We start from the raw sequence: 15,696 nt of genomic DNA, 5'->3' as shown, positions 1-15,696 counted from the left end.
ATATTCATTTTTGTCACCAAAATGATCACACATCCCTTTACTAGAATGCTCTCTTGCTTACACAGCAGAATAGAACAGGGCAACTAAACTGAACCACTTTTGTTTGGACAGGCTACGTCAACTTATTGAAAGGCACATGCTAAAGGTTCAGTTGTTGTTCAGACCAAACATCAGATATCAGATTGGGGTAGGGGGGGCAGGGGGAAATACAATCTAAGTGTCTTTGACCGTGGAACAATTGTTGGTGCCAGACTGGGTGGTTTGAATATCTCAGAACTGCTAATCTCATACACAGCAGTCTCCAGAGTATACAGAAAATGGTGCAAGAAAAACCAAAAAAAAAAATCCATTGTGCAGCAGTTCTGTGGGCAAAAATGCCTTAGTAATGAGAAAGGTCAGAGGAAATTGATCAGACTGGTTCAAGCTGACTCAAGAAGGTGACAGTAACTCAAATAGCCACACTTTACAACAGTGGCATGCAGAAGAGCATCTCCTAACTTATATTACATTGAACCTTTAATTGAATGGGGTACAACAGCAAAAGACCATGATCATGCACTCAGTGGCCTCTTTATTAGGTACAGGAGGTAGTTAACAAAGTTGTCACTGACTTTACAAGCTTGGTAATGTTAAATTACAATTATTTCAATCTACAGTTTAGAGGATTGATGATTTCTCTATATATCTCCATTTGACATATGGGAGAAGATCTTGGAGTTATTCAAATCACTGGATATTTTTGAGGTAATTTAAAGAAGATGGAGAACAACATGGGGCTGCATTTGGATTTGCATTTGCAGAATACTATGTCATGAGAGCCTGTCAATAAACTTTAATGTTTTCTTCCTCCCCAGTAATATGAATTCTCTTGAGGTTACTTCAGCAGAAGCAGATCATTATACTTAAAATATAACCTTTCTGCTATTTTACTTAAGAAGTGTAGTTGTCATTTTATATTCCCTATTGTTTAGCCTGAATGGTTTTGATGAAGCAAAACCAATTGCTGAGCGTATTATATTTAATGAAAGCCCTTGCCTACTTTTGTGCAATTTCTGTTTGTTTTTATTTTGCTATTTCAATATCTTCTCCCTTCAAATATGTTGCAATGTTCCCTGGATAGAGGAGTGGGTAGATGATGTACTCTCTGAGCTCTTCGTTAAACAGCTATCAAGTGTGTAGAAACGGGTGGTGAGTCATCTGCCTATTTTGACTCCCCCCTTTTTTATGCAGCAAAATCTTCAGCCAAAGCTTAGTAACATTCTCTGTCCGTGTCCCAGTTTGTAAACTCATCGATCCCATTTACTGTTATTGTACCATTACCTTGCCAACAGTCTACTCCAAACTTCTAATATGTTGGATGTTTTTCCTCAATGCACTAAACACTTTTTTATGTTTTTGCCTTTAATTTCAGTTCATTTCTCCTCTTAGTAATTTAGAATATAATGAAGAAATGGAAGTTGAAATGTGAGAAATCCACAGCAAGTCGGGTAGCATATGTGGAGGGAAAATTGGAGTTAGTTTTTGGGTCTGTTGCCTGTCATCAGATAAATTATATTGATGAAAAGTTAACCTCTGTAAACATTCTCTCTGCATAGATTTAGCAGGCTTGCTGAATGTTTACACCTTTTTCTATTTTATTTTAAATCTTCAGCAAATGTGCTCTTGATTTTCAATAACAAAATGTAAGTCTGTTGAACTTAACTGCAAGTCAGAAAAAAAATAAAAGGGCGTGGAAGAAAAATGAATGACTGTTTGAAAGCTTGATTTCACCAGTGACATTGATGAATGGATCTGCACCTTAGATTTGACATCAAACATATGTTTCTGTTTACAACTTTAATTTCTTTCTTGTTTCACTGGGTCTAGATCATTGTTATGTGGACACAAGTACAAAAATTTTTCAGTAGGTTTCAATGAGATCACTCATCGTTCTAAACTTCGGTGACTACAGTTCCAGATCCATCAAATATTCATCATACATTAACTCTACCAACCCAACTGCAATGTTAACCTTTAGGGAATCCTGCACTTGGACTTCCAAGTCCCTTTGCATCTCTAATTCCTGAATTTGTTACCTGCTTAGAAAATAGCCTATGTCTTTATTCCCTATACCAAAGTACATGACCTTATACTTCCCTATAACTGTATTCCATCTGCCAGTTCTTTGCCCTTTCTTCTGGTCTGTCCAGATTCTTCTGCCAACTTCCTACTTCTTTAACACTACCTGCTCCTCTACCTATATTTATCTCTTCTGCAAACTTGGTCATCAATTCTGTCATCCAGATTATTAGCATACAACATGAAAAGTAAGGAATGTAACACTGATCCCTGTGGAACACCACTAGTCACTGGCAGCCAAGCAGAAAGGCATCCTTTATTCCCACTCATTGCCATCTTCCCATCTTCTGTCCATGCTAGTAGCTTTCCTGTAATACCATGGGCTGTTATCTTGTTAAGCAGCCTTATGTGCAGCATTTTGTTAAAGGCCTTCGGAAAATCCAAGTAAACAACATACACTCACTCTCCTTCATCTATTCTACCTATTATTTCCTCAAAAAATTCCAACATATTTGCTAGGCAAGATTTCCGCTTAAGTAAACTATGCTAACTTTGGCCTATTTTACTATGTGCCTCTAACAACCCCAAAACATCATCCTTAATAATGGACTCTTAACTTCTTGTCAACCACAGAGTCAGATTAACTGCCCTTTAATTTCAAGTATTTTGTCTCCCACCCTTCTTAAAGAGTGGAGTGATATTTGGGACTTTCCACTCATTTGGAACCATTCCAGAATCTAAAGGTTCGTGAAAGTTCACTACCTAATTATTTTTTTAAACCTTCTATGATCGATCTAGTTTTTAAATAATGTGATAGATTGGGTATTAAGTGCTTCCAGGATTTGTTTTTTGGAGGAAGTCTCTTTTCATTTGAGCAATTGTCAGCTAAATATAGCTTACCAAAAACCCACTTTTTTTGATATCCACAAATTAGAGACTTTCTGCAATCTCAATTATATACATTTCTTAAAAGTACCGATAAGAAATTATTAGATGTAATTTCTAATTTGAAACCTTTTCATAATGGTTCAATATCCAATATTTATGGTATGTTGCTGGGAATGAGAAATGCTCCGTTAGACAAAATTAAAAATATCTGGGAACTAGATTTACAGACTTCAATTTCTGAGGAAACTTGGAGTGAAATTTTTAAATTGGTTAACACTTCATCGTTATGTGCCCGCCACTCCCTCCTACAATTTAAAGTGGTCCATAGGGCCCACATGACCAATGATAAGCTATCTTGTTTTTATTTGGATATATCTCCCAGTTGTGATAGATTGGAGAAGCTTCGCTAATTCATATGTTTTGGACATGTCCGAGTCTTGAAAAATACTGGAAGGAAGTATTCCAAACTTTCTCTGTACTTTTCAAAGTACATTTTAAGCCTAACCCTTTGACTGCCTTATTCAGTATTGTTGGAGGAAAAAATATTATTTTGGAGTCATCTGATATGCACATTTTGCCTTTTATTTCTCTTACAGCTAGGAGGGTGCTCTTGCTGAAATGGAAGGATGTTGTTCTGCCTACTCACGCTCAATGGTTATGTGATGTTATGTCAGGCTTAAATTTAGAGAAGCTACATTGTTCAATTTCTGAATCTAGCCAAGACTTCCAAACATTATGTGGACCATTTTTGAACTATTTTCAAAATCTTTAATTTGCTGTTAAAGTCCGGATGTTGACTAATAACGTATTTCACTATATGATAAGGGTTTTTTCCCCTCTTTTCTTTCTTTACCAAACAGCTTTGATTTTGGTAGCGGGCTTAGATTCTTTTTTTATATAATAAAATTATCACATTTCAATATTTTGATTTAACTTAATTTACATGAATATAACAAGTGTGGTTCAAATATAATGTATTTGGTCTTATTTTATCTTCTTGTACTCTGTATTCTACTATGTAGAAATTAATGAAAATATTGAAAGTTCACTACTAATGCCTCTACAATCTCTTTCAAAACCTGGGCTATAGTCCATCTGGTCCTTGTGTCTTTCTACCTCTCAGACCTTTTAGCTTCCCTAGCAACTTCACCTTAGTAAGAGCAACTACATTCATTTCTGTCCCCAACACTCTCAAAATTCTGGCATGCTGCTACTTCATTTCATCCAGCATTTCCTTGTGCTAGATTGCTACTTCTCCAGCATCATTTTCCAGCAGTCTGATGTCAACTCTTGGCCCTGTTTTACCCTTTATATGTCTGGGAAAAAACACTTATTTTCTTCTTTTACAGGCTAGCTTACCTTTATATTACACCTTTTCTCTCCATTGGCTTTTTTTAAATTGCCTTCTGTTGGCTTTTAAAAGCTTAACAATCTTCTAGCTTCCCACTAATTTTTGCTGTGCTGTATGTCCTCTTTGCTTTTATGCATTGTTGCTCTACTGTCATCCCTGCTAGTCCCCCTTCCAAATAACTTTGGCCAGCTCCTCTCTCATGCCTGAGTAGTTGCCTTTACTTAAGTACCAATACATCTTGTTTTTAGTTTCTTCCTCTCAAACTGCTAGGTAAGTTCTATCATGAACACTGGCTCCTGAAGGTTCCTTTACCTTAAACCTACTAATCATATTTGGTCTATTGCGCAATACCCAAACCATAACTGCCTTTTCTGTAGACAGGCTATTCTAAAAAGCTATCTTGTAGACATTCCATATATTCCTTCTCTTGGGATCCAGTGCCAACCTTGTTTTCCCAATCTGCCTGCATACTGAATCCCATATCTCCCATTGTAGTCTGTACATCACATCCTGGCTACTGTTCGGAGTCTTGTATATAACTCCATTCAGGGTCTTTTACTTTGCAGTTCCTCAAATCCACCCACAAGGATTCTGCATCTTCTGATCCTATGTAACTTCTTTCAAAGGATTTGGTATCTTTTTTACCAACATAACCTCCCACAATCTCTGCCTACCTGACTACCTGCATGTCCTTTGCTTACGGTGTGTTTCCTTGAATGTTAAGCTCCCTGCTGTGATCTTTTTTCAACCATGACTCTGTGATGACCACAGCATCATACCTGCCAATTCCTAGCTGCGCTGCAAGATTATCTACCTCATTTTTAAACTATGTGCATTCAAAATAACACCTTCAGTCCTGTATTCACCACCTTTCTTTTCAATTGTGTCTCAATGTTGCCAGAAGATGTCACTTCATGTCTCTTTTGAGATGTTTATTGCAAAAAATTGTCTTTCCTTTTCTGTAATGTGCTGAAATGTAAATTAGTTATTTGTGTAGCAAGTTGTGTACAGCTTAGACAACTACTTGGTGTACCGAATCATCCTGACATTATTTATGAAATGCCATGAGCAAACCAGTGAGTCTTTTGATGCTCCTCCGTGGAGTGTTTCCACTGAAAACATATCTGAGTAAGAACAAAAAATGTTGAAAATAGGCTCTTAAGGCATTAATGTGCAAAACCAAAAAATATTGACTGCTTGTTTTGATTGTGCAGACCTTTCACATTTTGGTTCAGATGAGATGATGTCCCAAGAACTAATATAGTACACTATCACTATAATTCAGGGAACTAGGTTTGTGACTTTAATATTAAACTAGATAGATAGATGATAGATAGATACTTTAGTGCAGTGATGTGGCGAGGCTCTGTAACTATTAATTTTGGCCCACTGAAACCAGTTGAAAAGCTGACAAGATAATTTTCCAATATCACTTCCCCTCAAACCTCGTACTTTGCAGCGTAACAAATAGAAGTTTTGGTTGCTTTGGAATGTGGAGTCTTGTTGATTTGCTAACAGAATCTGAGGATTAGTGGTGAGCAGTAAAAGTGAGAAGAGAGAGATCAACAACGCTAGCTGCTGTGGGGACATTGGGGAAAGAGTTTGGTGATAAACTACATTCAGTGTTCGTTGCAGATTTGATGAATGCTTAGTGCAGCATTTACACTTGGGCTGCAGGGATGACGCTGAGTTTCACTTTAATTAACCATCCCACTCCTACTGTGACTCCTTTTTCTGTGGCTTTCTGTACTGTTACAGTTAGGCTGTAAGCAAGGTAGAGGGACAATGTTTTATCTTCCTACTGGGCACATCGCAGCCTGCAGGGATCAGTATAGGATTCTCCAACGTTCATACACACATTCATATACAGTTTGTATAAGAACTGACCATTTTAACATGCAGTCCTTTGTTTATTTTATTTACATATTCTCATCTGCTAACCCTTCCCAACAGGGCAAACTAGAGTAGTTAACAGACTACATAATGTTAGCTGTAATTTACATGGACAAACTTAATATGATCTTAACAGCTTAATAATTTCATCCTATTAGAGAAATTCCCACTGATCCACCCTTCATCTTCTCTCACCTTCTCTGCTACCTAGATTAACTCTCTTCTCAGTTCAGTGAAGAACCCCAGGCATGAAATGTTAACTGATTCTTTTACCTCAGATTCATCTGATTTGCTCAGTTTTTTTTTATCGTTTTTGTTGTGACAAAGTAAAACCTGTGGATATTAGAATTCTCAAATAAAGCAAAAATTACTGGAAACACTCAGCAGGTCAGGTCGGGTCTATGGAAAGGAACAGTTAATATTTCAAGTCAGAGACCTTTTGTCAGACCTGAGAAAAGAAGCAAATTAAGGTGTAAAGAAGGTTGGGAAGGGGATTTCTCTGATGGGGTAAAAATGGGATGATCATGGGAATAAGCTATAAATAAGGATATCTGGTCATTGGGTGAGTGGAAACAGGGTGATATCCTAAATCCTAAATTTAGGATTCTTAATTCTTATAAATCCTAAGTAACATTCATACAACTACATCAGGTAAATTTGAGGCTGGCTTGTAAACAAATATGGTCTAGACCTTTTTAATTGGCTGAAGCTCACTAGCACCTTGGGGAGTTGAGAATCCATTTGGATTCAGTGGGCAACTGCTGCCTGCCATTGGTGGCCAGGTTAAGGCAAAGGCCTGCGGTCTTGCCTTGTTTTGCCTAATCTTACCTTGATGACCATTTATCTAGGTCACAAGTGGCAGCCCCTTATTTGGGACAGTGCTTAAAGAACAAAACCTAATTGAGAAAATAGCCAGGATTCCCTTCATTTATTTGGGACCGTTTGTGCCAAAGGGTCTCGGCCCAAAACATCAACTGTACTTGTTCCATAGATGCTGCCTGGCCTGCTGAGTTCCTCCAGTGTTTTGTGTGTGTTACTTGGATGTCCAGCATCTGCAAATTTTCTTTTTTGTGTGATTATCTTTTTTTTATATACCTTTTTAAACTATTTCCATAAAACCAACTAATTGGAGCAGCTGCTTAATTGGATCAAAATGTACTGGCCCCTATGTGTCCCAATTAATCAAAATGCACTGTACACTACAAACTTAGAAACAGAGTAGAAATGGAAACAAATGAAAGGTTATGTTAAACTGTTAATTAAACTGCAGACTGCGAGGCCACATAGTTTGATTTCCACCCCTTGTGATTTATGAGATTGACATGTACATACAGTGTCAGAGTTTTGACTTGAAACTAACAATTTCTGATGATATTCTCACCTCTGAACATCAAAATTACTGACATTTGCACTTTATTTATCTTTCAGATGCTCTGTCTGTGAAAGAAGCATTTCTAACAGGGTTTGAGCGAAAGAAACCCCTTTGCCAGACAAAATTAGTGGATTTTCCCTTTATCTTTAAGATTTTCTGCCATGAGCTCATCTATCTCACTCAATTCTCTTATCTCTCTGGCTGCAATCCTGGTAACCACATATGTTGTGCAGTAGTAATCCTAAAGTCCTCTGGCAACATTTTAAGAAGAAATATTCTAGTGACACTATCTGTTTTGTCAGGAAGAGAGATGTGTAGAATGGTTTTGTGTCTTGTGTTTATTTCACTTTGCTGCCCAAGTTTCACAAAGGATCAACTAGGATAGATCACCAAGTATATAATTTTGGCAGAAACTGTGACATCTATTATTTGTATTTTTGTTAAATCTCAAGTGATTACCAGTTTGTCATGAAATCAGAAGAAGTCTGACATGATGTGCACGTTAGAAATCCTCAATGGAAATTCATGCTTCAGTGTCCTGATTATGCATGACTTCATGGGCAAGGATCTGTGCTATAAAGGGAACCATAAAACATAACAGTAAAATAAAAAGCAACTTACTACTTCCCACCACTAGGGTAGTGACTCTATTCCTGCTCAGGGCCTCATTCACCCAGAGACTTCCCAGCAGACCTTGCTCCATTTGCTGGAAACTGTCATCCAGCAGAGATTTGTCTGCTTAATGGTCTGCTTCTCTGGCAGTGATTGGTGATCAGCTCCAGCTGGGAGTCAGCCAGTATACCTGTATTTTAGCTTTTGTGCCTTGCATCATCTTTAGGCCATACAAACTAGTTACTGTTTTGTTAACCTGCCATACCATATTCAACTATGTTCAGAAGGGCACCTAGCCCTTCTTTCCCTGCACCATCCTTAAAACTGTAAAATTATCTCAGTGTTCATTTCAAAATTCATGACTTTCCACTTCCCATGTCTACCTTCATTTGCATCCATCTCACCTGCCCCTCAGCACCTGGGGTTGATGACTATTTGTCATGCTTCCTACAAATATTTCTCACTCAGCTTTGGATCATCAACATGGTTGGAAGTCATACTTGGTCATCTCATCCAGTCCCTCAAAACAAATTTCTGTGATTCTTAGAGCATTCTTGCACTCTACCAAATGAAACCCTGAACATAGGGTACTTTTCCCCTTGTTCTTCTAATCCTGAACAAATCCTCATTCATTGGTCATGGTAGACCCAGCCAACTACATAGGTTCACTGCCTGGACTTTCCTTTTAAGGGTTCAGAGTTCTGATTGACTTCACTGTCCACTCACGAGAGGCAGCTAGCAAGGCAGAGCTGTCTTCAGGCAGCATTCATACCTCAGGCAACTTTCTACTCAGGACCAGCTCCGGGAAGACCATTGTCAGTATTTCACAATAAAGATTTGGTTACAGAATAGAAGTGTAGAGTACAGCATAGGATCAGGCCATTCGGCTGACACTAATCCCTCCTACCTACACCATGTCCATATTCCTCCATCTTTCTTATATCCATGTGCCTTTCCAAACATCTCTTAAAAGCCACTAATGTATTTGCCTTTACTACCATACCAAGCAGCGCATTCCAGGCATCCATGACTCTCTGAGTCAAAAACTTACCCCTCACATCCCCCTTTAACCTCGCCCCTCTCACCTTCAATGTATGCTCTTTGGAATTAGACATTTCAACCATGGGAAACAGATACTCTCTATCCATTCTATCTATGCCTCTCAGAATCTTGTAAACATCTATCAGATGTCCCCTCAGCCTCCTTGGCTCCAGAGAAAAACAACCCGAGTTTATCCAGACTCTCATGATAGCACATGCCCTCTAAACCAAGCAGCATCCTAGTAAACCTCTTCTATGCCCTCTCCAAAGCCTCAACGTTCTTCTTGTAGTGGAGCGACATGAACTGTACCCAGTACTCCAGACGGCCTTACCAGTGTTTTATAAAGTTCCAATGTAACTTCCTGACTTTTGAACTCAGTGCCTCGACTATTGAAAGCAAGCATTCTGAAAGCCTTCTTAACCACCTTATCGACCTGTGTAGCCACTTTCAAGGGGCTAATATCTTAGATCTCAGATCTCTCTGCTCAGCACTGTTAAGGACCTTGCCCTTCACAGTGTACTGTCTCCTTGTATTTGCCCTACTGAGGTGCAACACCTCACATTTGTCTGGGTTAAACTCCATCTGCCATTTCTCAGCCCATATCATGCTGTATTCTTTGCCAGTCTTCTACACTATCACCAATTCCACCAATCTTGGTATCATCTGCATATTTACTAACCCACCCATCTGCATTTTCATCCAGGTCATTTATATGACAGCAGAGATCCTAGCACAGATCCCTGCGGAACTTCACTAATTACAGACCACTAGCTCAAATAAGTCCCTTCAAGCACTATTCTCTGTCATATATGTGTAAGGCAGTTCTGAATCCAAGCTGCCAATTCATTGTTGATCCCATGCATGGTAATCCTCTGGATTAGCCTCCCATAAGGGATATTGTCAAACATCTTACTAAAATCCATGTAGGCAACATCCACTGCCCTACCCTCAGCAATCTCATCACATTGTCAAAAAACTCAGTCAGGTCTAAAACATAAAGTAAATATAAATACCTTCTGTACATTTATATTAATGTTTAAAGCCCTTAAATAAAAGCAAGGTATTAAAAACACATAGCTAACATAAAATCACTTAAGCATTTACCTGAACTTTTCATTTGCACCCTGGAGCTGGAAGTATTTCTAGCCTACCAAACGGCCATCAGTCCCCCACTCCTAATTCAAGAACAGCTCTGGCAACAGAGCACAAGACAAGGGATGCCAAAGCCTGACCTTGAGCATTGATGGATGTTTGAGCTCTATTGAGTTACAAACATTTACAGAACTGCTAACTCTCCCTATCCCTGCAGTTCTGATACTGTGTGTTCTATGCTTGAGTAACACCTTACTGAATGCTTGATTCCACAGTAATTGTTTTTCTATTCTAAAGAAAGTTAAAGCTCTGAGCATTAAGCAGGGAATACAGCAGGAAGCAGTGAAAAAAATTGTCACATTCTGACTGAACATGTTATTAACATCATGTGGTTTCACATATTCAAAATAAGAGCTTTTAAGATGCAACACATCTTACTGTGATTTTGGACTGCTGATATCCCTTTCTTACCCCAAGCTGCTGACTCAAACAGACTGTTATTGATGGGCATACAGATGCAGTTTCTGAACTGAGGTGTATTAAAATGTCTTTTATTTTGGATTGTAAGGGGAGAAAAAAAATTGGTCCCAAAAGATCACATTTAGAACTGTATCTGTATCTGATAAACACAAGAGATTCTGCATATGCTGGAAATTCAGAGTAACACAAGCAAAATGCTGGATGAACTCAGCAGGTCAGGCAGCATCAATAGAAAGGAATAAACATTTAACATTTCTAGTTGAAGCCCTTTATCATGATTGAAATGAAAGGGGGAAGAAGCAAGAATGCGAAGATGAGGTGAGGGAAAGGATTACAAGCTAGAAGATGATGGGAGGAGACAAGTGGATGAGGAAAGAGGATGAAGTGAGAAGCTCGGAGGAGATTGGTGGAAAAGGTAAAGGGCTGAAGAAGGAGGAATCTGACTGGAAAGGAGAGTGGACCATAGGAGAAAGGAAAGGAGAGAGGGGCACCAGGGAATGATATAGGAAAAGAGTTATGAGGGGAGCCAGAGTGGGGAATGGAAGAAGAGGGAAAGAGAAGGGGGAAAGATTACTGGAAGTTAAAGAAATTGATGCTCAAGCCTTTAAGTTGGAGGTTACCCAGATGGAATATAAAGTGTTGTTCCTCCAACCTGAGATTGGCCTCATCATGGCAGTAGAGATGGTTAATCAACTGACATGTCTGAACAGGAATGGGTGGGGGGGGGTTGTATTTTAATTATTGGCCACTGGAAAATTCTGCTTGTTGGCTGTTCACGAATCCAGGAGTTTCAAGACTTAGCAGAAGATAGTCCTGTTTGTAATAGTTATCCTGTTCAATCCAAAGTTCAACTTTGATAACATGAAGACAGAAAGCTATACTATTGCTGCTGTACACATGCAAAAATTAATCTGTGCCAACTCATTCTTATATATATGTATTGTTTTCCAGTTGATCTCAGCAGCAGAATAGAACCATGATGAACAGTTTCAGAAGACCAAGTGTACCTGACCTAATGATGTCATGTTTCGATTTTTAAACTGTAACCAGCCAGAGGAATTAAGATATGATGCTCAGTGTACGGGGAAATAACTGAATGACTAAAGTGAGAGTGAAATTAAAAAATACAGGACTTGGGGGCTGCATTCTCATCCTTGCAATCAGAATAATGGATTATGAGGCATGCAAACAATATATGACTTTTGGCTCTGCAGTTTGTAATCCTAAAATAAGGAGAATTCCTCCTGCCTTTTACAGAACCCAAGGGAGTGTTATGCTATCTGTGGGCCTCAGTGAGAGTGAAATTTTCAGTGGTGGATGTTAACTGCAGTAGTCAGTGTCTGAAAAATCTCAGCATGACTCCCCTGCGCCCTGCAGTATATCTTACATTAAATGATCTGAGTCTTTGTTTTACTGTATTAAAGGAAGCTGTGGTGGGATGATAATGTGTTTTATAAAGTATTACTCAAGATGATAACTAATATGTTGTCACAGATTAAAGACTGGTTCATAGACAGAAGAACAGGTTAGTTTGATGGGGAAGATTATTAACGTAGCTCCACAAGGCTCTGTGCTAAGAACAAAGGTATTTACAATTTGTATGGCACTTTGATGAGGGAATTGAGTATTATATCCAAATTGGTTGACAATACAAACTAGATGGGAAAGTAAGTTATGAAGAAGATGCAGAGAAATGGGCTAGTTAGGTAATTGTGCAAAATGGCGGGTAGTGTAGTAATATGGATCAATGAAAATTAGGTACTTTGACAGGTAAAACAGAAAAGTAAACCCTTTTTTTGGAATTAGTTAATGTACTACGAGATTTGTGTATCCATGTATAGAAAACAAAGTTCACACTGGAAGAGCAAACATGTACAAAGTCAAAGAACAAGATAATTGTTATACTCAGTGTGTTGAGGTTAAGCAAGACAAAATTTTGCAGAGAATGTATAGGGGCTTGTGCAAGTCCACACCTGGACAATTGTGTTCACTTTGGGTTCTACCTTAGGTAGGAGATGCTTGGCTTAGAGAGGTCAGGAGAACAGTTCATTGAATCCTGAGGTCCATTAATTGTTCTGAGAGTAGTCTCAGCACCTATTCTCAAAAGTAAGAAGAATGAAAACAGTTTAAAATGGATTAAGTCAGGGCCAACAGTGCTGTAGATATTGGGAAACAGGTCCCCTTCTCTGCTGAATTAACAGTTAGGGATTTTTGCCTTATGGGTTACATACTTAGAACTATGATGAGAAGACCAATGGTTTTGAGATGAGAATGCTCAATTTAGTCATTATCTTATTTAATGCTGACACAGGTCTCACTGGAATCATGAAATTTTCTGTGGTGAATGTTAACTGCAGCAGTCACTTTCTCAAAAATCTCAGCCTGACTACCCTGCTTCCTGAAGTATTCTTAAAATTAAATACTCTAAGATTTAGTTTCACCCTCGTAAGTTGTAAGGGTAATGTGATAATAAGTTTTTACACAGAATCATAACTAATGTGTTGGCAGTGATTGAAGATTGAGTTCTTCTCTGAGATACAATTTGATAAAATTCTCTACCCTAAAACATAACAGCTGCTCAATCATTTGGTACATTCAAAGCAGAGTTTGATAGATTTTTAGTCATTGGGAAAATACAGGAATTTAGAGAGGGTGGCAACTACATTTTATATATAATCTCACATTTGATTTTATGGAATAACAGCAGACTGAATAGGTGTATAGCTAACCCCCTTCCCATACGCACTTTTTTTAGGTCGCATGTGTCTCTTAGATTTTTCTTTCCAGCACAGGAGGCTTTAATAAGCCCAAACATGTAATGAAACATTGTGGAAATGCAGTCACAGTACATGTGTGTTACGGAGGGTGGCAGTACACTTGTCTACAGTCGGATCAGATATTTGTCCATTCTGAATGTGTTTCTGACTACAGCCATCTTTATTTGGGTGCCATTCACCTGCACCTGTTTTCATGGTGTAGTTAATGTTCAGAGAGACAGGCTGCGTGCTCCTGCCTCTGTTTCAACACTGTTATGTTGGCATTGTAAGCTGTCCCATGTCCCACATTTCCCTGCATTAGGCAGTTCCCACTGGCATATGTGACTGCATGACTATAATTCTCTGCAACCTTGAGCAAATCTGGCTCTAGCTCTCTTCCCACCCCCCGTCCAATGAAATTTTCTACAAGGTGTGTCCATCACAATAGACAAAAAGCAGGATCAGATAAAGTTGGAATTATTTAGTAGGTTGGGTCAAAGTGGGTTTTTAATGGCATCTTGGTCCAAAATTACTGCTTAGACACCTATTGAAGCTCATGGCTCCTTTAAAATATACAAAGTAAGTAAGTGAATCAGTGATGAAGAGAGAAAGAATCATAATTCCCTCACATAAATTTCAAAATATGGCAGATTTTTTAACTTTTTAGTTTTAACAATAATTGTGTGCATGTTCTTGTGCTCTGTGAAATATTTATAATATTGGTTAAGATTGTTCTTTTTCCTTGTTTAAAGAATTATTTCTTATGATCAGCTTGACAGCATTTACAACTGTTGAATGCCGGAGATTTCCCTTAATCTGACATCTGACAGGAATAGATGTTGATAATGAGCAGTCTAGAGCTAAGTGATGGATGGACTCCTCTCAGCCTCCTTTACTTTTGACTGCAAAATTTAGCCTATTACTGTTGCTTTTAAGTACGTGGACTGCAAGCTTAAAATAGCTGGTATGATTTGATGCCAAATGATGGCTATCTAAGAGTGGAACCAAACAGTTTAACTGAACAGAGAACTGAAATCTATTGTGTATTTTCCCTCAGCTCTATTCTGACTCTTTAGCAACTGCAGAGGCACAGTGCACCTCTTAGTCCTGCTAGGTCTGTAGTGATCATTGAGTAAACTTGATACAACTCATGAGGCTTGTTGTTGCCTGCAACTGCAGAGAGTAACATATTTTCTCTGAGCACCCCAGGGAGAAATACAAAGTTAAGTGTAAGTATAAGTACTGTACACAATTTAGTTACTGAAATAAAATTCAGCCAGTACTGAAAGTGCTTCACCAAGATGTATACAAATATAAAATACAAAACAGTTCTGGCTAACCCAAGGTAAAGCAGAAAATGAACAAATTGACTCCATAAAGTACAGAAGACATTTCAGGCTATCTTTGTAACTGAAACTCCTCAATTCTTATACCCTTGCAGTGGATCTGTACTACAGCGTCATTATGTGCACAGTCATAACCAGTTGCATAAAGTACCCCAGCTATGATCTCAGTTAATTTCTTATTGTGAAGATTAGTATTCCCTTATATTTTCCATTCTATATCTGTAGATGCAAGAAGGATTCTGCTGTCATAAGAATCTATCCCTTAGTAATAATGATTTGACAGGCACAGAGAAAATCTGTATTTACTAAATGTTTATTGCTTCCACAAAACGCCCATGAGTTCACAAACTATGTACCTGAGTGCACACCCACTAGAATTCCAAGACCCTCCATGAACAGTCAATGAGGAGAAAGGGTATTATCTAGGAAAGGAGCCTTCGCTGGCCAGGCATTCCTTGTGGTCCTGATCTCCGTGTGTCCTCATCAGCGATGGTTGCTGTCTGGTTACTGAAGAGTTATTGCTGTCATGTATTTGAAAATCCTGACTCTTATAGTGTTCCTCATCAGTTGAACTGATTATCTCCATCCCACTGGCTTTGGTTACCTGACCTCCCTGGATCACTTTCTTACTGGCTCTGGTCCAAGGCTACAATCAACATTGTTCTATGGTCTCTGCCCTCAGCCTTGTGCCTTTGTTCCTTTCAACTCTGACTGATTCAAACCCCGTAAAACTAGGTGACCCAGACACTGAGTCTAACAAAATTACAGATTGCTTCTCTTGCAAGCTTGCCACTTAACATAATAAAT

General features: G+C 38.6%; 1 protein-coding gene across 3 annotated transcripts in view; it reads left to right on the top strand.

Annotated features, from left to right (window-relative positions):
• Positions 1 to 15,696, top strand: part of stxbp6 (syntaxin binding protein 6 (amisyn)) — a 340,603-nt gene that overhangs the window by 288,683 nt on the left and 36,224 nt on the right. The window contains exon 7 of one of the 3 annotated variants that reach the window (XM_059956026.1): positions 11,739 to 12,790. The exons of the other annotated variants lie outside the window; for them this stretch is intronic. Coding sequence (XP_059812009.1) covers positions 11,739 to 11,759 — 21 coding nt within the window. The 3' untranslated portion in view covers positions 11,760 to 12,790. Of the gene's footprint in view, positions 1 to 11,738; positions 12,791 to 15,696 lie in introns of those variants that run through there. 3 annotated transcript variants of the gene reach the window in all.

This window comes from Hypanus sabinus, chromosome 2, assembly GCF_030144855.1.
Source record: "Hypanus sabinus isolate sHypSab1 chromosome 2, sHypSab1.hap1, whole genome shotgun sequence".
In the NCBI taxonomy this organism is placed as follows: Eukaryota; Metazoa; Chordata; class Chondrichthyes; order Myliobatiformes; family Dasyatidae; genus Hypanus; species Hypanus sabinus.
This window is presented reverse-complemented; position numbering and strand designations above follow the sequence as displayed.